Source organism: Ixodes scapularis, unplaced genomic scaffold (assembly GCF_016920785.2).
Source record: "Ixodes scapularis isolate PalLabHiFi unplaced genomic scaffold, ASM1692078v2 ptg000292l_1__unscaffolded, whole genome shotgun sequence".
NCBI lineage: Eukaryota > Metazoa > Arthropoda > Arachnida > Ixodida > Ixodidae > Ixodes > Ixodes scapularis.
Window position 1 is genome coordinate 1381766 of NW_024609951.1, and position 21862 is coordinate 1403627.

A 21862-nucleotide genomic window follows, 5' to 3' on the forward strand; every position below is an offset into this window, starting at 1 on the left:
CACTGCCGCCATTTACTCGATAGCGCTTGCACAATTCCGGTCTGGGTATATATTCCAAATTTCTACGCACCATTATGTCACCAAAAGAGTGAATTATCAGTAAGATAGGTCTAATCGACCATTCCCTAATAATAGCGCGTAGATTTAGTCTCGCAAACGCTGTGAAACCCGCAGTCTAGTTGGGGGCAAGCCATACTTAGTTCAGCATTCTTACTCCGTAGGAGACCGTCGGCGGCGAGCCATACTTCGTCGATTATACCTAGCCTAGAGGCGATCACCGGCAGCGAGACATCCTTATTTCGACATAATTATACTTAATATCCGATCGCAGCAAACGCTGCGGTCCAATGGAGTTATTTGGGAGTTTTCGCAGACCGCGTTTCCCTGTCCGCTAAGGACTCCGCATAGAAGAAGAAGCCGCTACTGCGCCCGCGCGCCCATGGCCTTGGCTGTAGAGTTCCGGGTTTCGTAGCGGGTTGCTGAGAGCGCTGCTGGACGGCAAGAACCATCTACGAACAATACCTAATCAAGCAGTGTAGAAAGTGCATCGTCACGGAACTCGATTGTCTTCTTTGTCGGTTTGCTATCTTCGGCTCAACCAATCACGCAAGAAAAAGTGCGAGGTCACGGCGGCTCATTGTGCACGATTGATTGAGTCGGTGATAGCAAACGTACCAAGTAAGGGTGTGCGAACAGTGGTTCGAATAGAATAGCGCCGCGTCATTCTCAGCATCGACGCTACAAGGGAACAGGTATGTCTTGGGTTTCCCTACCACTGTGAAAGCTATCAATGACGCAGCACTATTCGATTTGAACCACTATTCGTAAAGTACCGTGTTTGATTCTTTTTAGAAGTAACGGCAGCCAGACGAATGACGTCGCACATTAAATAGGAGCAAAATGCGTCTTTCTGCTTACCATACTTCGTTTCTGCTTCGGTCCGAGCGCGGCCGATGTTATCAGCGAAGGGCCAATCAAACACCGCAAAAATCGGAGCGTCATTGCGTGCTCTCAGCGCATAATAAGACTAGCCGGCGGAGGAGCACGCACAGAGAGACGGCGAATACCGGCTGGTCCTATCAAATGCAGGGAGCACGCCATGACATTGTGTATCTTTCTCTGTTTGATGGGCCCTTCGGCTCATAACATCGGCCGCGCTCGGACCGAAGCTGAAACGAGGTGTATTGTGCTGTACGCCGGTAATCGCTTTCTAAAATCTGCACCGTCACGCAGTCGGCGCTCCAAAGAATGTCGCTACTTGTAGGAACCTTATATCTAGGAACTTTAACCGTTCTCACACCTTTCGTACGAGAAGGATGAACGTCCTGACGATGAACCTTTGGCACTGCTTGATTGGCTCCAACAAATTGTAGACTGCAGTCGGGCATTGGGTGATAAGTACAGCGTGGGCGAAATGGATTGAACGCACTATGAACTGACCGCATAAATCGGTTTCTTCACTTAGCGCGCTCTTAGTTACTAACGAGGTGCTCGGAGCTGGTGCATTTATTACTTGAAAGTATTAATACATAAAACCTCCGGGGGCCAAATAACAAAAAAAAAAAAACTTGTTTTTTTTTTTAAATATATCGAAAACAATTGTCTTAAGATCATGATAAAATCGTTTTACGCCATTCTGGCGTTTACTACGACTGAAACATTTGTAAAATGGAAAAAAAAAGAATTTGCTTACCTATTCTTCACATCATTCGGCCCAAACAAGCGCCACGGTAACACGTGACACTTTTAGTGTACATGCAAAGTAAAGAGAAAATATAGTTTTTGATTTTTATTCATTTACTCCGGTGAGCCGATCTTTCCACAATTTTAGGGAAAGAACTACCAACTTCAGGCACCCCTGTAGTAAATCCCAACGCGATAACTTAAGAAACCGATTTATGCGGTCAGTTAAATGGGGCACGGAAACGAAAATAGGAATATTCAAATTCCGTTCGGAAATGAGTTAAGCATGCCGGATAATAACCGTAAATGATAATCGCCCTTTTGTATTTTGAACGACTGTCTAGATTTTTCGTTCCAAACGGTGCACTCGAGCAAGCGCTCAAAGAGAAGCGAACTTAGAGCGCGATGCGTCACGAGATATCCGACGCAAACGAAAACGGAAAGATTTCCAGCGTTCGTGGCGTAGCAAGGCTGGCGTGGTTATGAGTTTTGCCGTTGGTGACATTGTCAGCGTTCGGGTGGTCAACGCGTTACAACCGAGCCGTTCGAAGTACCCGTGGGGTGACGAGCGTGTGGCTGTCCCAAGGAGCACGTAGCTTCCACAGCACTGTCAACTTAGGGGTGAACGGGCTGGGAAAAGCAACTTTTGTCCAAATTATGAGCGACTGGCTAATCCTCAAGGGGGAGAATGGCAGTATCCGGGTGCACAAACGAGGGTCCGAGAAAGAGTCGAGTCCTTCCTTTCCGTCTTCTTAGATTGTTTGGTTCAATGTGCGATTTGTGAGTTGAGGAGAAAAGCTAAGAAGGAAAATGTTGAAATTTCAAAGAATGGCGCTGCTCCGATAGAACTTGCTACAACATGACCACGTAACAACTTCCCCAGCGTTGCAAAATTACCTCCCAAATAGGCTCCGCATGCATCCCCCAGGTGCACATTGAAAGATCGTTTATTTAGCTTTAAAATTAGTTTTCTTGTGCCTTTCAACGCAAGAATGGTGTTTTTGAGGTTATGCTGGAACATGCAACACATTAAAGCTATAAAATGAGCGCTGGAATTTCGTCTCTTCACCCTATTAGAGTGCGTTCAATTCATTTCGCCCGCAGTGTGGTATAGTCCGCAAGCGACTTTTGGTGGCGATTGATGCCTTGTCCAGCATAGTTAGTCGGTGCGCGCATCTGGTTCCAGACAAAACGTAGCTCCCTGCGTATATTCACCGTCCCTCGGGGTGAATCATAACGTATCAAGGGATAGCGCAGTGGGCGTATGACGTCCGAACTTCAGACTAAAATCAATTGATAGAGCACAGGGTGCAGTAGACCCCCTTCCCTTGCGATTACATCGGTTACAACAAGGGACTTCTGACAAAACATGAGCATTAAGATTTCGAGGCCCTACACGAACCCACAAAGAAGCAGAACTCACGGAAATCTGTTTTATTAAGACATGCTCGTGACACACTATTCTCCCGAATAAGTTTAAATTTGTCTCGATCAGCCTGATGACGCCGGAGATTACAACAGCGCGTGGCGTGTGCTGCGCATCCGAAAGCACCCAGAATTCCCCGCCACCAAGCATACCAAATCCTAATACACACAACACATTCTGTGCTCCTGGGTTTATAAAAATAATCAAAGCAATTTTTTTTTGTTAACCTCGACATTGACCGAGGTTTTTCCGTGTATTGCAGTGATTTGATCTTCCAGTTACTTTGGGGAAAAGTGGAGTTTTTAAATGCATGATGGTGGAGTGGCGGGTTTCTTCCTGTTGTAAACATGTATTTGCAGAATTGAATGTTTTATCCCGCGGCACTGTGGTCTTACAGAAAAGTCATACACCTTAAACCTAGAGCCTTTTGCAAATAACAGTTTCATCATCCGCATACGATCCCTATCCGAAGGCTTTGTATTGGCACCCGAATCGCATACCCAAAATTTGGAACCACATCCAACCAGCTATCGTCGCATTAACATTATATCATAAAGTCAAGCATGCATTTTTTTTAATCGTCTGCTTGGTACCTTATAAGACGTTTGCTTACCTTCATACAAAGACCTCTTCGAGTCACCATATGGCGAAATATATTTGATGGTATTCTGATTTTTTTTCTATTTATAAAGAAGCGATCATCCTTTCAGGATACACGCCGCGTCTTTGGCCGGATTATCGAAGCTCTGAGGCGGTCCTGGGAGACTGCGATATTCTAGCCAGAATATGCACCGAAAAGAAATATTTAATCTTATTTTTTTTAAACACTAATTTAAGCAGACGTGTATTCTCTAATCGCAAACATTAATTAAGGTAAAGGTAAAGCATATATGATTACGCTGTGTCATTATATTTATGTGAAGTACTGAAAAGCAGGAAAAAGAGGCCGCCATTCACCGGAGCGTAATCATATATACGTGGTAAGACGCGGGTGCACTCATGTGAAAATATAACAATATTCATTAATGGCAATATGTCATACCGGTTTCGCTTGTAAACATGATTCCGCAACTGTGTGCTCTGAACCACATACTTAGCAGCAACATACCAACTGTTCAGAATGAAAACGCTTACACACGTCACGTTCGACTTGCCGAAGAGTTTTCACCTTTCTTGTGGCTTGAACGTGTTTGGGTTTCATTTGACCGAAGAACGGTTTCCGCTCTTTTCCTGCCAAACAAGAACACACTTTCCCGGTATTATGGACGCCCCTGCAATATTTACTTTCCCTGTTGACAGCTTTTTCGCGAGATTGAACGCTCTCAAGCAATCCTTCATTAATGTCAAATCCTAACGTAAAAAAACAGAAAAGATGTAAATTTTTTCTTAGATTGATTTGTTTTCACAAAACATTTGACGATGCACTTATAAGTATCCTCATTTATGAACTCTAGCCTCTGCAGTCGCACACGTTTACCGGCAGGCTCGGCAAAAATCCAGAGTCGGACTCAGGGATATCCGGATCCCTTCCGCATCCGCATCAGATCCGCAATCCAACAAATCAGATTCATTTTTAGGCACATACGCCAGTTGACTACGGACACCTCGGCCAAATGCGGGCACCTCGACCAAATGCGGGCACCTCGACCAATGCGGGCAACTCGGCCGGGATACGAACCCGCCACCTGCGGATCCATGGGCCAGAGGTTTTAACTTGAAGCAACCGATACCTTTTTTTTATTATTATTATGGATAAAGCCGGCGATACGGCATACACTTAATTCTTGCACGAGCTGTAGTAAAAAACCATATCTTTGTGCTGGCAGCCAAGCGATCACTAGATCGGGACGTGGGAGTCAACAACTTAGGTCGCAGGAACGGGCTTTTGGAATATAAAATTAATCAAAATGCAGTACTTTATCGTAATGAGAAAAAAACGTTCAAATCAAAAAAACGTATAAAATATAACTTTCTTTGAGTCTTATGTTTTCCTTTAACTTGAAAGTTCCCTAATATTTCTGCTCTACAATCTCAGATGTTACATTATGATTAATTATCGCCAGCTCGTCTGCACACTCACTGTTATTCCGTGAAACAATTTTCTTAGTTCTCAGCCGCTCAGAGCGGGTTTTAAATTTATTACGTGAGATTAATTTGAGTAGACGTTTGAATGTATTATTTAATGTATCCGGCCACCGCATATATTTATTCTAAACAAGGACGCTTATTGTTTTAGCTAACCTGGCTGTATCGTAATCAGTGTGGTTATCGAACGTATCACACAACCGCAAAGAGATCATATAATGAGAACACCATTAATTTGGATAAAATATAGCTCAATTGGTCGTTAGCTTCAAAATATAAATGTAGATATCATGATACAAGTGGAAACGGAAGAGTTACAACACATTCTAATTCTCCATGTGTTCTCAGCTGCACGCATAAGAATTCTATAAATGAAATGTTTCACTACTATGAAATATGCTGTTTTTAAGCGTATATGTGTGATATTCTAGATATTAACAAATTAATTTCAACATGCATCATTTTTTAAGCTCGACCAAATTTCGTTTGGCTGGGTTGGTCGAAATGAACTGATCAACCAGGAGACAGAAGCCAGTAAGAAAATAGTTATGGCCTACAAGAAACTTATTCAGGCAATTGCGAAGGTCTTCAAGCCCAACTTAACTGAGGACAAGGCTCAGAAACTTTCTGAGGAAATATTAAAGTTTGAGGCCACACTGGCAAAGGTAATATATAATACCTTTCAATAGTAACTCTTAAGTATTGGGTGTCTGAAATAACCAGGCTGGAACTAGAATGGGCCGTAGAAACCGGCGCCTGCACGTAGCAATCTAATCATTTCGTCAAAGCTGTATTTGTAAAGTCGGTTTTATCTTGTAAAATTTCAAAGCGTAGCTTTCTTTCTGTAAAAAAGAGGGCTAAAATATTTGCCATGTTCAACGGCGGAGAGCGACGCAGACGACCAGTCGAGTGACGCGGCGCCCGTTTAGCGCACCTCTATGTCGAGACTAAGAAGGACTTTATTCGAGACAGCTAGGGACAACCGCCGTCGATTAAAATTTGCAAAATACTTTATAATGCAACTATGATTAAAAAGAAATACGCACGAGAAAAAGCAAGACAAAGTAAAACCGAATTAAAAAAATAAAATTAAAAATAAACGCGGTCGCATAATGCTTTTGCATTATGCGACCGCGTTTTTGCTGCCCACAGATTTTGTCTGCGTGTCGTCTGTTTTTTTTTTTTCGCTGAAAGGCTACACAATCCGACGCTGCTCCGGACGCCATCTATAAATATCTGCGCCACACGCGCCCCGGCACTCGGTTGACTGCGTCGCCGTCCGCCGTTAACCTTGGCTAGCTTTTTGGATATACGTTTTACACAAAGGGAGCAAGGCTTTTTAGTCTTAGAATTTAAAACGGACCTGTGAAACAAATTCTTGACGAAACGTTTAGGTTGCGTCGTGCAGGCGCCGATTTTTACGACCTATTTTAGATCGAACCGGATTTTTTCGGACGACACACCATAGATATGTTATCTTCCGCTAAAGCGAATTCATTTGTTATTCAATTTGAAATTTCATAATCAGGCCTTGTGGTTTTATGCATTTCTCAAAAAAAGTCTTCTATTAAAAAAAAAAAAACAATTAGGTGGATTTCAGTGGTGTTATTATGTGCTACAATGTCGGGATACTTCAAGAAATGCTCACCTCTCTGAGTTTGATGAAGTTTTAGTACCAAGTACCCAACGCGATACATTTCAGTGGAACAGGCTATTTAAAATTTTACTGTATTTCTTTTCAAATTGGCCATCTGGTAGAATCGTAAAAAACAACTTTTAAAACAAGAAGCTATTACTTAGGGCAGTACCCTAAGTTATAAAAGTTTGTACTTCGCAACGCTGTGCCTAAGTAAAATGCAGAGATCCATTGTTGTCGTGTTCGTGTAGACAGTGTCGCGCAGTGCTAAGAAGTAGACCTCAAGTATGCTATTCCTCGCCACTTTCACTGAATATGTTTATGGAGCTGTCAATAAAAGAAAAAAATTTTTTCTTTGTAAAGCAATGTATATATGTATATATAGGGTGTTTTTTTTAAGCTTAACAGATTTGTTTAAAAAATGCCGTGAAAGCTACACTTATGCCGCTTGTGGAAGTGAGTTATACGGCCAGGGGCACATATTTTAGGGGGCTAATCGTTACAATCCGTCGGCCAATTAATTAAAATTCGTTAATTAACTTTTTAATTAACAAAATAGACATATGATTCTAATTAGAAACTTGCTCAGCGTTATCGAAAACCACAAAATTAGTAATATTGAGAAAGACTTTGAGCGCGTGAGAAGAGTAGTAGCGCACTAAAGTTACCACTCGTGGAGCAGGTACAAAGCTAGCGGTTGCGATAAGGCGCCCGCGCGATTTTTCCGTCTCTTATCTAGCCCCAGCCTTGTACCTGCTTCACGAGTGGTAACTTTAGTACCAGACTACGCTTCTCACGCGCCGAAAGTCTTTCTGAAAATGACTGATTTAGTGGTTTTCGATGACGCTGAGCAAGTTTCTATAATTGGAACCATATGTCTATTTTCATTATTTAAAAAGGTAATTAACGAATATTAATTAATTAGCCGACTGATCGTTACGATTTGCCCCCTATAATGTGTCCCCCTGGCCGTATAACTCACCTCCACAAGGGGCATAATGTAACTTTCACGATTTTTTTAGAACAAATCTGTTAAGCTTGAAAGAAAACACCCTGTATATATATCTAAGTCAAAGATGCGTACTGTCGGAGTTACTAATTCGTACTTCACTAAGACGTTTCGAGCGGGTCTTCGCTCGAAACGTCGTAATAAACTTCGAATTAGTAACTCCAACAGTACGCATCTTTGACTTATTAACTTTTTCCGGTTCATTGTTTTTATATTTACCCTACTTCACCTATATATATATATTCATATTTTACTTATGAAGCTCTTATGCGAAGTGAAATATATTTATTTATTTATTTATTTATTGAAAGTACCCTCAGGGCCCGAAGGCATTACAGAGGGGCAGAGCACATACATGAAACAAAGATAGTAATGTAGTAACAAGTCAACAATATTAAATATACAACAAACAAAGAATAATAACAATAATAGGTCATGGGTCACTGCTAAAATAGCTATATGGAATTTCTAAACAAGTTAGTAGCAGTTATAGTAGCATTTAAACCGGGGAGGTGGTTCCATTCCTCGGCTCATTCCTCGGCCTTACAAGTCATTTCACAGACAATCTAAAATATTCTTCCCTTATTTTCACATGCACATATTTATGACTCCTTCATCAAATTTTTCTTACTTTCGAGATTTCTGAATGACCTTAAAGTCATTATATTGACAAGTAAAAGAGATCATTTCTCGGGTAAAAAAGACCAGCTCAGTATCGTTATCAGAAAAGGTTTGGAATCATTTAAAAGCTCTGGAGCACGTTATCACAGATAGTACACTTTCCATGAAGAACAAATCTTTCATTCGCTTTACCATTCAAATGCATATTGCCAAGAAACCAACCCGATCGTCAAAAAGTGTTACAAATCTAAATATTTTAGGCGGTTTACGTAGGAAATCCTTACCGGGATTTCACATTTACCCCAATGATCCCCGCCGGTTGTGTGCGAAATTATTTCTGCACACTGCAATTTCAATTCGTTCTTAAACTTTTTGGGCGGGATTGTTAAATTACCTAGACTAAACTTGCGGGTACCTATGAAAAACATGGTAGTCTCCCGGCATGGGATCATATAAAGAAATATGGCGCACAAAACATAACTCTCCAAAAACAAAATGTCGGGTATATTTCGAGAACATAAAAATAACGGCGATGACTCGCTTGTTCTCGTTTTTTTTTTTCTTTTTTTTTTTCTTCAGAACTCAAAGTCTGAGGAAGACTGGCGTAACTTGTCCTCAACGTACAACGAAATGAACATCTCTATCTTGTCAGAGACATATCCGAAGGTAAGCGGAACGCAAAGATTTCAATATTTTTTTAATCAAAAGCAACCTCAATCTATTTAATATTAGAGTACACTACAATGCTTCCCCTATGTTTATTAGAATAGGCAGGAAATTATAACCTACACTTACAATTCAATCATTCATCTGAATATTGATGGGGCGGAACAAGGTGTACTTGAGCACAGGGTGTTTCCACGTCCGATAGTGCAATGATAGTCCAGGTCATCTTTTTTTTAATATTTATCTAAAATTATATGTTAAAGCCAAATTCTTGGAGAAGCATTTAGCTATATGCGAACGTAAAAGTAATTTTATTCCAGAGATACAAAATTTGAAGGTCGAGGCTTGGCGAATATCGAGGTTTCCCTATGGTAATTCGCAGAGCCGTCAATATCACACCGAAGCATATACGTAATAATGATTCTTTCTCTGTTTTATGACAGGTATGCAACATGTGGATAGATCACTAAAATCAAAATAAAAGATTTATATGCAAATATATTTACGAAACACGTAAATACGCAAGTTTAAAGACATCAACAAATTATTTACGAACGAACTAATTTTTATAAAAGAAGACGAACCACATAAAATTATCATCTTTAAATGCGTATTACGGATATATAAACGATCATGCTTAGCCGTTATTATAGTTATGTTAGTAATACAGAAACGATACTGATTTTTTTTAAGTGTGGCAAAAATTACACTTCAATATTTAAAAAGGAAACTCCACTTTTTATTTTCTTTAAACTCTCCTTGCCCGTTCATAGTGACTTGAACAAGCTTGTGATGGCAAAGAAATAAGTAGCATATGACTTCCTTAAAAACACTGAAAAAATAAATTAAAAGTTTGGTTGGGGCACAGGTGTCAAAACATTAATTTTACGCAAAAAAAAACAATGTAGAGCAATATTTACGGCGCAAGACGCGATTTAGTAGTCACCTTTTCCCACTTGTTTTCTCGGTATTTCGGGCGCGTGGAGGAGAAGTGGATCGGCTTCGCCTTCACGTTGAGGTGGAAAGAGCGAATAGCCATTCCATGACGTCATGGACTTTGCGCGCAGAATTTCAAATAAAACTCTTGGCGTCAATATCGGTTAAAATGTTTGCTTTTTTTTTGCGTAAAATGTATCTTTCGACACGCGTGTCCCAACCAGACTATTTAATTTTTTTTTCTTTTAAGAGGTCTTTTAAGGGGAAAAAGAAAAAAAAAAAACCTTCACCCAAATTGAGCTAGCGTGTCTTCGTTACAGGGGTTTTGCCGCACGACATCGACTGTAAAGGCGCGTTCACACTGGCATGTCGTAGCTGTCCCGCGGCAACTTTCGTCGCAAAAGCGATAATCGGAAGTCTCGAAAGCAACAGGTTTGAAGCAGTCGTTTCCAGACCAATTTCTGCCACCGGGCACCGAGTCGTGTGGCTGCTGAACCAACCTGCGTCGCCTCGGAAGTGAAGTAAGGCGCGCCTCGCGTTTGTTTACATCCGGCACGGCGATCTTCTGTGGAAGAAGCAACAAATATGTCCGTCCCACGCCTCTGTTCGCGGCCATTGATATGGAGCCACGGAGGTCTCTGCGGCGGCTCTAGTCAGCGCTATGAAAAAATACCCATTTCTTTATAAAAAGCAGCACCCCGATTTGAACCTGCGCCCGAAAAAGAACACGACCTGGCAGCAAATCATTGACAGGTATGAACTGCAACGCGGTAGCTCGAGCGAGACGATCTAGCGATTGTGCTTCTTTGTGCGGTTCAGAAGGACCCATGCCAACAAAACGAGTCTTTTTCATATGGGAAAGCCGACGCATCTGTAGCTGTGAGACAAAGAAAGTGCGAATGCAGCAAAACACGAACCCGAACTGTTGCTGGGAGGACGGAATCGACCGCAGCTCACGGTAGCTTCCAGGACCCTATTCGACGATAGCTACTCGCCGATCGCCAGCACTGTGAGCATCGGTGGTCGCCTGTCGCATGTTGCTAGTCGCTTGCGCGACTACCGGTGGTCGCCAGTGTGAACAATCCAGAAGGAAACATTTTTAGAGCGCAGTCCTTGGGCGCCGGTTTCCGTGATTCGCGGCGTCAGCGTGTCACCCCGCTAAATTTAGCGGGAAATTGAATTGGTGTTGAGGTCACGTGACGTAAATTTTCCCGATAAATCTAGCGCAGAAACTGAATTTGTTCACGGGTGGCCTGATGCAAAGTCATGTGGCGTCATTCTCCCCGCTAAATTTAGCGGAGAAAATAACGTCACATGTCCGCGTCACGTGACGTCATTTCCATGCTCACCGAAGGTTCGCTCCTCAAACCTTTGGTCAGAGGAGCGGAGGAGGAGGAGAGGAGGAGGGGAGAGGAGGAGGAAGAGAAGGAGGAGCAGAGGAGGGGAGGGGGAGGAGAAGGGGAGGAGGAGGGCAATCCCTTCCCTTCATACCCTTCCCTCCTCCTTTTCAAGAGCTGCTTTCTAGTTTAGCATTCCAGAGATTTGTAAACGTCCCTTTTAGAGCGCAGCTCTTAGGCGCCCATTCCTGGGTTGAGCGGTGTCGCCGTCGGCGTCGGTGTCGCCGTCGGCGTAAGCTGTATCATCTCGAAAACAAGACGAGGAAAGTAATAATAGCAATCATAATAATAATAATAATATTAATTACTTTATTCAAATAACAAAATACCAAAAACAATAGTGCTGTCCTGCAAAAGCTGCTTGCTCGTAGGGTCAGGCAACCAGCAAAAATTACATGTAGAAATGAGCTTGATGTAAACAAGTGAATACCACAAATGCATGCTCGATGCAAACGAACAAATATAACGAATGTATGCGCGATATAAGAAAATACAACGAATATAAAGACACCAAAGCATTCAACGTCAAAGAGAAAAATTATACTGCCAGAAAAAATAAAAAATAAATAATCGAGTTAATTATGGACCAGGCACATAGCACACTAGGCTAAAACAATCACTCAAGAACAAAGATACGAAAACAATAACATTCGCAATAAATTCGTCTCATAATTTTAAGGAACATAAAAGTGGCATCATTTCTTTAGTTCTTTTTTCAGCGTCCTTAATGAACTTATGAAGAATAAAGACTCCGGTAGTTTTTTAATAAGAAAAGTATATTATAAATTCTACATCTTTTTCTGTATTTTGTATACACTCTACGGATCTTAACACTGTCTGTGCTCCATAAATGTTTTTCCATGTGAACTTTAGGTTTAAGAGTAGAATCACCATAATAATTCTAAAGGGTAACATATACATTAAAGTTTTAAAAAATCTGGTGTATCGACGCTGTCTCTTCTAGTTCTAACGTTTTGTAAGAAGTTCAATCTGCAGTGTTGTTCATCATATGTTTTCTACTTCGTTTTTTTTATTTTGTATTGTATCGCGAACAGTGCCTATGTAAGCCAATCCCATTACGTAGAGTAGATTCCGCTGAAGAGCTGCACACTAGTAATCTTATCTTTCATTCAACACTGTCCGCATTCAGCGCTGCGCACTAAATGTAGGCCGTCGCATGCTCTAGCGATCCGTTGCAATGCTCCTCGGACATGATTTGGATGCCGACGAAATCGTCCGCCTTCTACGTCGCTGTATCTACGTTGCTGTGGTTTTTGTGGTGCGCGGCTTCACTGCAAGTGCCTTGAGGCCGTGGGAGACGACTACGAGTTCTTCATGATTGGCGGCTCAAGTACATACAAGTGTCAAAATTTCCAGACGCGCGACGGCGCTCAAGATGTCACCGTTCATGCTTAAGATTATTCCAAGGAATTCGCCTCTCTGCACAACAACGAATACCAAATTGCACCGGTGACCGAAAGCTGTGACACGTGTGGCTGTGTCAGCAAGTTTGTGTCCACTTTTAAGAGAAGATTGACGCTCTCATTGTAGAAGATTCGTACGTCAAGGCACATAACGCGTTCTTGAAGATGCCCCTGACCCGGAACGCCGAACGTCTGCGTCGTCTGACCTCGCAACGTGTAATGCCGGTGCCATTACCATCACGGGAATCCCAGAAGCGCCATGGTCCCGCAACTTTCGCTACTGAGGCAGGAAAACAGACAACTAGCCGCGCTGTTTCTCATGAAACAACAAGAAACACAAATGGACTGAACATGAAACTTGTGCTCCCGCCCCACTCCCCAATCGACAGACCTCGCTCCCGCTATCCGTCAACCTTCACCCCAAACGACCGAGAATAATTCAGAAAGGAACGCCGACGGTTGTGGCTTTTTCAACGGAATCGAAAGGTCAAGCCTTCATCGGGATCCTCTACAGGCAGTAATCTGACTTTGGTTCGGAGATTGCAGAAGCATAAAGCACTGTTCGTCTAACGCCTTCACGCGGCAAGAACGAGTGGTGATGTTGAGGCGGTGCTTGCTCGGCATAATGAGATAAAACAACGCAAAAAGGTACAAAACAAAGTGAAAAACCGGACTGGACAGCGCTCGGTCCTGTCCGGTTTCTCGATTCTTCTTGTACCTTTTTGCGTTGTTTTATCTGATTACGTACAAAAGTTACCAACTAGCCCAGCTCTCAACCTTATTAAAGTGCTTGCTCCCATTTTACAAGACAAATCTTTTCAGTGTGCTAAACTGAAAGTTAAGCACGACAGTTACTTCTCGTTTCCCCCGCAGAGAGCACGTGTGAAAACATCTGTTTTGTGAATCGCGTCACCACGGAGCCTGAGCCATGCGGGTTCACCTGCCCACGTCAGGCTGTGCGTGGCCTCCCGTGAACGAAGAAAAGGACATCCTGGTGGTTGAGTCGAGCCCGGAGTAGGTTTGGACCCTTCGGGGCCCCGCGGGTGAAGCAATACACCATTTTGGTAACCGGTTTTCGTAGGCGGGAGTCCTGGTAAGGTACGGCCTGGATGATTCAGTCTAGTCACCTTTTTTGTACAATCCCCTCCGATCTTTCACTTTCACCGTTCCTGTTTCTTTTACTTCTCTCCCATTTATCTTAGTCTTTTTCCGCCCCCCATCGGCGGCAAGGGCTAACCTTGGGTGGCGATGAACCTCTGTCTTGGTCCACACTTGGGTATAATTACCCGGCAGTGGTGCTAGAGTAAAGTCTCCAGCAAAACCATTTTTGTTATGGTGCGTTACATCACTCTTGTTTGGCTCGGTGGTGGGCGGTGCACCGCGGATTCTGAACACTCTTAGCCCATCTATGGCTCCCCACCCCTCCAAACCCTTTTCAGGGCACGCCCTTAAAAAGTGATGCCTTGAACAAAAAACCATCCACAAAAATCCCGTGGTAGAATTCTTCACAAATTTGTTTGTTGTTCATTCTCTTGATGAACAGAAGTCAGTTGCGAAGATGTCACCTTTCGTTGTAGCCAAAGTTATAGAGCACCTTGTAGGCTTTTCCTACAAGGCAAAATACTGTACTCTGGAGACCTCGTTGGGACGCAAACACATAAAGTGAAACAAATCTCAACCTGACCACCATTCTTGACGTAAAGGTGTCGGTGAGTCCTCATCGCACACTTAAAATCATTCGTGGAGTCCTCACTGAGGACGACGTTTTGCACACAGGTCAAGAAGGACTCCTCGAGGGACTGAAAACTTCCGGCGCTGTCGCTGTTAAACCTATCATGTTTCGAAAAAATGGTGAACAAATTCCTTCTAAGCATGTCATTCTGACCTTTGAAAGCGCACAACCTCAGAGACCGTTAAGGCAGGATACCTGAATTGCCGCATTTGCCCTTATCTCCCCAACCCCCAGCGGTGCTTCCGATGCCAATGTTTTGGTCAAAAAGCACGCAGCTGCCGAGGGAAGGAGACGTGTGCAAAGTGTGGCAGTCAGGGTCATGTTTTTGACATTTCTGAAAAGGCAGTGGTCCACTGTGTTAATTGTGGTGGACCACACCTCGCTTATTATCGTAGCTGTCTCTTGTGGAAACAAGAAAAAGACACCCTCACCATTAACGTGAAGGAGAACATATCGTATTCAGAAGCTAAGAAGTGACTCCTTCGTGTCGATGCGGAGTTTTGCCGAAGTGGTGCAGAGGGGCCCTGTACCACGCTCGAAGTCGACAGCCAGCCAGGTCTCTCCCGAGACCTTGGCGGCCGACCTGAGGTTTCAGCTCCGCGATAGGGACAGCAGCAGTTTCCCCTAGCCCTTGATGGTAGCACGCGTACTGCTCCTTCACCCGAGAACAGGCCCGCAGCAGCCGCGCCTTCCCCCTTTCCTAGGTCCCCTCCTAGGGAGAATGAGCGAGTTTCACGCTCTCGCTCGCTGGCGAGGGCCCCGGCCTACCAAAGAAGCAGCATGGAATAAATGCAGCTCCAGTGAAAGGAGGGGATAAGACGAGCTTGGATGACGCTTTGCCCAGTTCGTCCACCACTCCTGCAGCCGGCCGTGGCCGGGGTTTGCACCCGAGGGCCAGGCCGGACTAGCTCCATATCTAGTGCAATGGACACTTCTCAGGAGGGGGAGAGGCCAACAGATGTTGACAGTCTGTCCACTCCTGGGTCTGACCAGGATGGTATGGAATGGGAGACGCGCTCCCGTAAATCCAAAACGAACAGCCTGTAGTACCGCCCAAATGATGACCCCGTCATCTGCCTTATTGTGGCCATATATTTTACCTAATTTTCATTGGCTCTCCGTGGTTTTATTTATTTTGCTATGTTTCACCCATTATATATTTATATATTTACACACTTCTTAATATATGACTAAGTTATATTTTATGCACTGGAACTGTCGCAATATTTTGAGAAATATTGATGATGTTAACTATTTCCTGGGTGAGCTTTGGCCCATTGCTCTGGCCTTGCAAAACACCCATCTTCAATCCCATTTGTTTAATATTTTAAGACATCATCAGGTTATCAGGAAAGACCGTCCTGCTTCCACTCCTTCAGGTGGTGTTGTAATGTTTGTGCAGAGTGGAGTCGCGTGCTCTCAAGTTCCACTCTGCACGCAACTGGAAACTGTTGCAGTGCGTCTCCTCGTAGACCACCTTGTAACAGTTGTCTCTTTATCCTTGCCACAAAATGTTCCTTTGAATCTTCAAGAGCTGCAGGGAGCTGTAGGACAGCTTCTTAATCCCTTTTAATTTTAGGTGATTTTAACGCTCATCATTCCATGTGGGATAGTACCCGTCGAAACTCCCGTGGTGGTGTGATTGGAAGTATTTTATTGTCTTCTAGCCTGTGCCTTCTTAACGGGAGAGAGACAGCTTTTTTTTAGTGCGGTGCACAACTCGTTCATATCTATTGATCTTTCTATTGCTTCACCTTCATTACTTCCTTGTTTGTCCTGAAAGGTTCTTCATAACCCCTTTGGAAGTGATCACTATGCATTTATTTTAGAAAGTACCGTTTCATTGCCTAATCTTTTAAAGCGGGTCCCTAGGTGGCAGTTAGACAAGGCTGACTGGGCGTTTTTCAATCTTCACTCCACTGTAGATCCTTCGATTCTTTCTTCTATGTCCCCTAAGAACGCTACACTTCATGTTACTTAGCAGATAGTATAGTAGGTTACAAGTCAAGAAGGTAGCGGAAAATGCCTCTCAAAGGGAATCATATATCCCTCCGCTACCTCCGCATCCAATAGCGTCCCATCGTTTCGGTGACGTCGCGGCCAACGCGAGAGGTAGGTCTTGCATTTCTCTAAATATTTGCTTTAAATTTCGCCTTTGACTTAGCATTGTGGAAGCCGCGAGACGGAGATTAAAGTTTTCCCCCTCCCATGGAAACAAATACGACTTTCGGGGGTTAGGTTCCCCCTCCGATGCATACAAAGGCTGCTTTCAGGGGCTCGGTTCCCCCTCCGATAAATACAAATGTCGCTTTCTTAAAAAGTGGGATCCGAGACAAGTTGGGCACCACTCTGTAGCCATTTTCTATCCACTGAAGCGGAACAAAGGGTGTTTCCAGTGAACTGTTCTTTCGACTGCGAAGGGATTTGAAACCGGCGCATTACGCTTGTGGGAGGAGCTTCTCCTACCTTCTTAACTTGCAAACGACTATAAGGGATGCTCAGCAGTCCATTCCACCAACATTCTACAGACACAAACAATGCAAACCTTGGTGGAACAAGGAGTGTGCCACGACCCGGGCGGACCAAAATAAAGCGTGCTGCCGAATTCGCAGATACCCCACTTCACGCAACCTTTTTGGGTTCAAGCGGCGAAAAGATAAGTCTCGTTTGACTAGGAAGCAGGCAAAGCGGAAGTCGTGGATGGAGTATCTTTCTTCTTTAACTAGTTTTGTCCCTGCCAAAGAAGCAAGGGAAAGACATAGGAAAGTAAATGGAGACTATAGGTGCTTTGCTATTTCAACATCTCACACTCCTTATTCGTCGCTAAGAGGCATTGGTGATATACCCGGAGAACATGTTTATAATTCATTTAGTTCGGCCAACTACAGTGTTACCCTTGTACAGTTAAAATCTCGTGGTGAGAGACAAAGGCTTGTCATGTCGGGAGGAAATGCAGCGTCTTATAACCAACCTTTTAGGCGATGCGAGCTTGAGATGGCCGCTAATTAATTAAGCTGTCTTTCCCCAGCCCGATGGAATTTACTATGAAATGCTTCGCCACCTTTCTTCGCAATCCTTTGAGAACCTTCTCGTCTTCTTCAAACTTTTGTAGAAAAAGGCATGTTTCCCTCGGGGTTGGTAACATGCACATATCATCCCCCTTCTAAAACCTAATAAAAACCCCTCTTATCCATCAAGTTATCGCCCCATTCCACTGACGAGCTGCCTCGGGAAAACGTTTAAAAGGCTTATAAACAGGCGACTGGTAAGTATGATAGTAAGCCAAAGGCTCTCTGAAAAGAACTAGCGTGGATTCCACCAAGGTCGATCTACCCTTGACCACTTAGGTAGCCTGGAAACTGTGATACGCGAGACATTTGTAAACAAGCAGCACTGTGTTGCGGTTTATGTTTCGATTTAGAACGGGCATATGAAACAGCGTGGGGATATCGGATTCTCCGAAGTCTGTATGCTGTAATATCCGTGGCTGTATGCGGCGATGCATAAAGTAATATCTGACGGACAGGACTTTTCATGTTCGTCTCTGTTTAGTCGTATCTGATTCCTTTGCTCAAGGATATGGAGTCCCTCAAATGGATGTTTTAAGTGTGACTTTATTTTTCCCAGCAATGAATTCACTCGCAGGATTGCTGCCACCTTTTATCTCATATTCTCTTTATGTTGATGATATACAGACTTCATCATCCGCTTATAACCTCTCCAGTTGTGAACCTCAATTGCAGTTGGCCATAAACAAACTGTCAAAGGGGGACGACGAGAATGGGTTCAAGTTCTCTGCTTGAAAAAATGTTTGTGTGACTTTTCCTTTGCGCCGCCGGTTGTCTTTCAATCTATTCCTGGAAATAAATGTAACCCCTATCCCTTTTAGAAAGGAGCACCGATTTTTTCGGTGTACATTTGATTAAAAGCTCACTTTTATTTTCCACCTTCAAGCGCCGAAGCGAAAGTGCCTTCAGTGCACAAACATTTTGAAAGGTTTACCATCCATGTCTTGGGGGTCTGATAGAAACTATATCCTGCAGTTCTACAACGCCCTTGTTCGATCCCGTCTTGACTACGTAGCACTAGTGTATGGATATTCTCAGCCCTCTGCTTTTAAGATGTCGGATCCAATTCACCATCTCGGCCTGCGACTGGCAACAGGAGCTTTTCGGACGTCCCCCATTAAGAGTTTGTATGCACAATCTAAAGAGCTGTCCCTGAGGAAACGACGTTCATATGAGAGTCTAACATATGTGTACATGATTCTGGCCGACCCTCAACATCCGACTTACTTTTCACTTACAAGGTCGAGGTTCTTTCGCTTTTCTTTTTTTTTTTGAAAATAACCAATGCATTCTAACCCCTTGAAGCTTCCGCATGAAACATCTTCGCACTTCGCTGCACCTTTCTCTAAACCAGGTCGGCTTCGTTCGGAAAGTCTACGGTGTTCCACCTTGGAAAACACAGCGAGTTGAGTCCGATTGGTCTCTAGCGAAGTTGAACAAGCACGGTACTCCCCGTGCTGCAATTAATCAAGGGTTTGGCGGACTACATATAAAATAGTGTGGTTATCGTTAAGTTTGCAGAGACGGTGGCAAGATTTACCCCTTTTGTCAGTTGCGCTGTGTATTCTGAAAGCTTTTCCAAGGTTCAACAACTTTTTTGTATTGCCAGGATTTTTACTGCGGAGCACTAATCAGTATCAATTGTGATTGAATACATTATCAATAAGAAAATGCTGAGGGTGGTTCTGTTTGTTGACTCTCAAAATGGCATTCTTGCAGTTTGATCACTTAGAGATGCTAAAAATATGCTTGTTCAACAAATTTGATATAAACTGAACTCTGCTTTGCATGGTGGTCAAAATATAAAATTGTGTTGGGTACCCAGCCGTATCGGCATACTACGCAATGAAAAAGCGGACAAGCTTGCAAGCTCTGCAGGTAACCTGCCACAAGCACTGTCCTTTTGGCACTATTAAGAGATTAAGCCCTTGGTGAAGTTCTCGATTCTTCATTCTTGACAATTGGAATTGGTCATGGAGTGCGACAACAAGCTCCATGTTAACAAAACTGCATTGGGAGTTCGGCAAATCTCTTCATGCAAGACCCGACTTCATGAAACATTGTTGTGCCGTCTGAGAATTGGCAACTCTTTTATAACTCATAGGTATCTGCTTTCGGTGGAAGATACACCAGTCTGCGACCAGTGTGCTGACAGGCTCTGTTTTGCAACTCTTGGTTTTTTTTTCCGCCTTTGAGCACAACCACCGCATTCATTTCCCTGACTTTTTTTCCACAACATATCCAATTTCATTCCGATCTCCTTGTGGGAAAAAACCCTCTAGTCTCTTTTGAACGAGTAATAGAACTTTTGGTAATACTGGACTTTTACACCAATCCTAGCTTTTTCGGCTATACTTTTGTGAAACCCGTCAATAGCACAATAATCCTTTCTATCAGTTTGGCGCAGATGGCCTCTTATAGCTGTTCCACCATAAACCCCAAAATCTCGCTCTCTCTCTCTCTCTCAACTTCTCCTTCCACATCTCTAAGAAAAACAAGGATTTAGAAAATAATAATGTTGATGACGTCTGGCGTATGGGTTCGATCTTCAGGAAGCTTTTTGGGCCTTTAAGGGTTGATGATAACATTTCAGGTGTACTAAGGACCTAGCCTTTTTTTAATGCGAGAGCATTAGAGAGAAAGTGAAGAGGTTCTGTATTTAAGGAAAAACACCTAAATCGTATTCATTTGAACTCAAGGATCACAAATATCGAGATTATTTTCGATTTGGTGCCCTTTGGCTGGAGAAGTGTAGTTTTAAAGTGCGGCTGAAGCCCCACCTTCCCGGGGCCTGACGTCAGATTAAGAGTTTCCAGATTCCCTGCTCTTGCGCTTCTTCGGCTCCTGTTAAGGCTACGACCACGCACTCTTGCTATTTTCAGAAAGGTAAAAAAAAAAACCTCGCGACTGGCGTCAGCGCAGAAAAATATACCTGGCAAGCTTGCAATTCAACACGCTGCCCACATGAGCAACATGCGCTTGGCGGCTCAAAGATCCTAGTATGCCGTCACGACTGGTCGGATGGTTTTCGCGTTTTCTCGCGTTTACCTACATCTTCGGGAAGACGAAGGTGATATTCAGATCCAAGGAATAAAAATACGCCAAAATTCACCTCTAACTCGTTTTTGTCAAGAAGTGCTTCAGCTTCCCTTTAACTATCCCAAAAAGCGGAGCTGGCGGCGTCGTTAACCGCAAGAAAACGCGGACGAAATGCCCATTCTTCCATTGGCTGAGCCAAACGGCTCCAAGTTAGCCACCGCCGGCCGCTTTACGAGATCGCGCGCTCGGCCACCGCTCTCGGTTGAGGCGTTTCCTGAGGGGGTTGGGAAGGTGTGTGTGTGTGTGTGGGAGGGGGGAGGGGGCTGTGCCGCTTTACGAGAGCATGTGCTTGGCCGCTTATCTCGTCGGAGGCGTTACCGGGGGGGGGGGGGGGGGGGGGGGGGCTTGCTGCAACCGCTTCACGAGATCACGCTCTCTACCGCCGGCTGCAACCTCGGCTGCAGCGAAACGTGGCCGTCCACGCCAGCACACCGCAGACGAACTAGGGGAGTGGAAGGGTAACATTCATACTTTAATAATAATAATATTAATGTATTTTTTTCCGTCCAAAACAAGTTTTACGGAGGAAGACAGATGCAGCCTGACCGGCCCTCGACCCCTCTACTTACACGTGACAGCTGTGGCAAAACAAGTAATAAAAAAAAAAAACTTAGAGAAAAACAAACAATTTCAGAGATAGACAACACGACAATATTACAAAAACGTGCGACTATATAAGATGCTAACAAAAGAAAGTATTACATCAATACATACAAGCGCAGGATTACTCAACTTAACAAATATTGAGGTTATGAAATATGACGACTAAGCAATCATAATTGAAAAAAAAGAAATGTTCGATGATTTTTTGCTGATGTTGCGGGAAAATCAATGTTGCGAGTAACTAGAGAATTATGCAGTCGAGGAAGTCCATATCTTCATATTTGTTCACCGTAGGTGATTTTGCAGATATGAAGCGTCCTAATTTCCGGGTTTCGAGTAGGATATATTGCTACTCTTGACGAGAGAGACGCCAATTCACTAAGGGCTCGAAGATTTATTTGTACTTCTGATTTATAGTTCAGACATAAACGATATTTATATGATATGTTTACAGGTATCAAATTTAAACTTTTAAAG

At 43.5% G+C, this 21862-nt stretch overlaps 1 protein-coding gene across 1 annotated transcript in view; it reads left to right on the forward strand.

The window, feature by feature from the left end:
- LOC8041670 (neprilysin-4-like) overlaps positions 1 to 21862 on the forward strand; it is a 136542-nt gene that overhangs the window by 24185 nt on the left and 90495 nt on the right. The window contains exons 6-7 of the mRNA XM_040217498.1: positions 5665 to 5859; positions 9040 to 9126. Of these exons, the coding sequence (XP_040073432.1) occupies positions 5665 to 5859; positions 9040 to 9126 (282 nt within the window). The remainder of the gene's footprint in view (positions 1 to 5664; positions 5860 to 9039; positions 9127 to 21862) is intronic.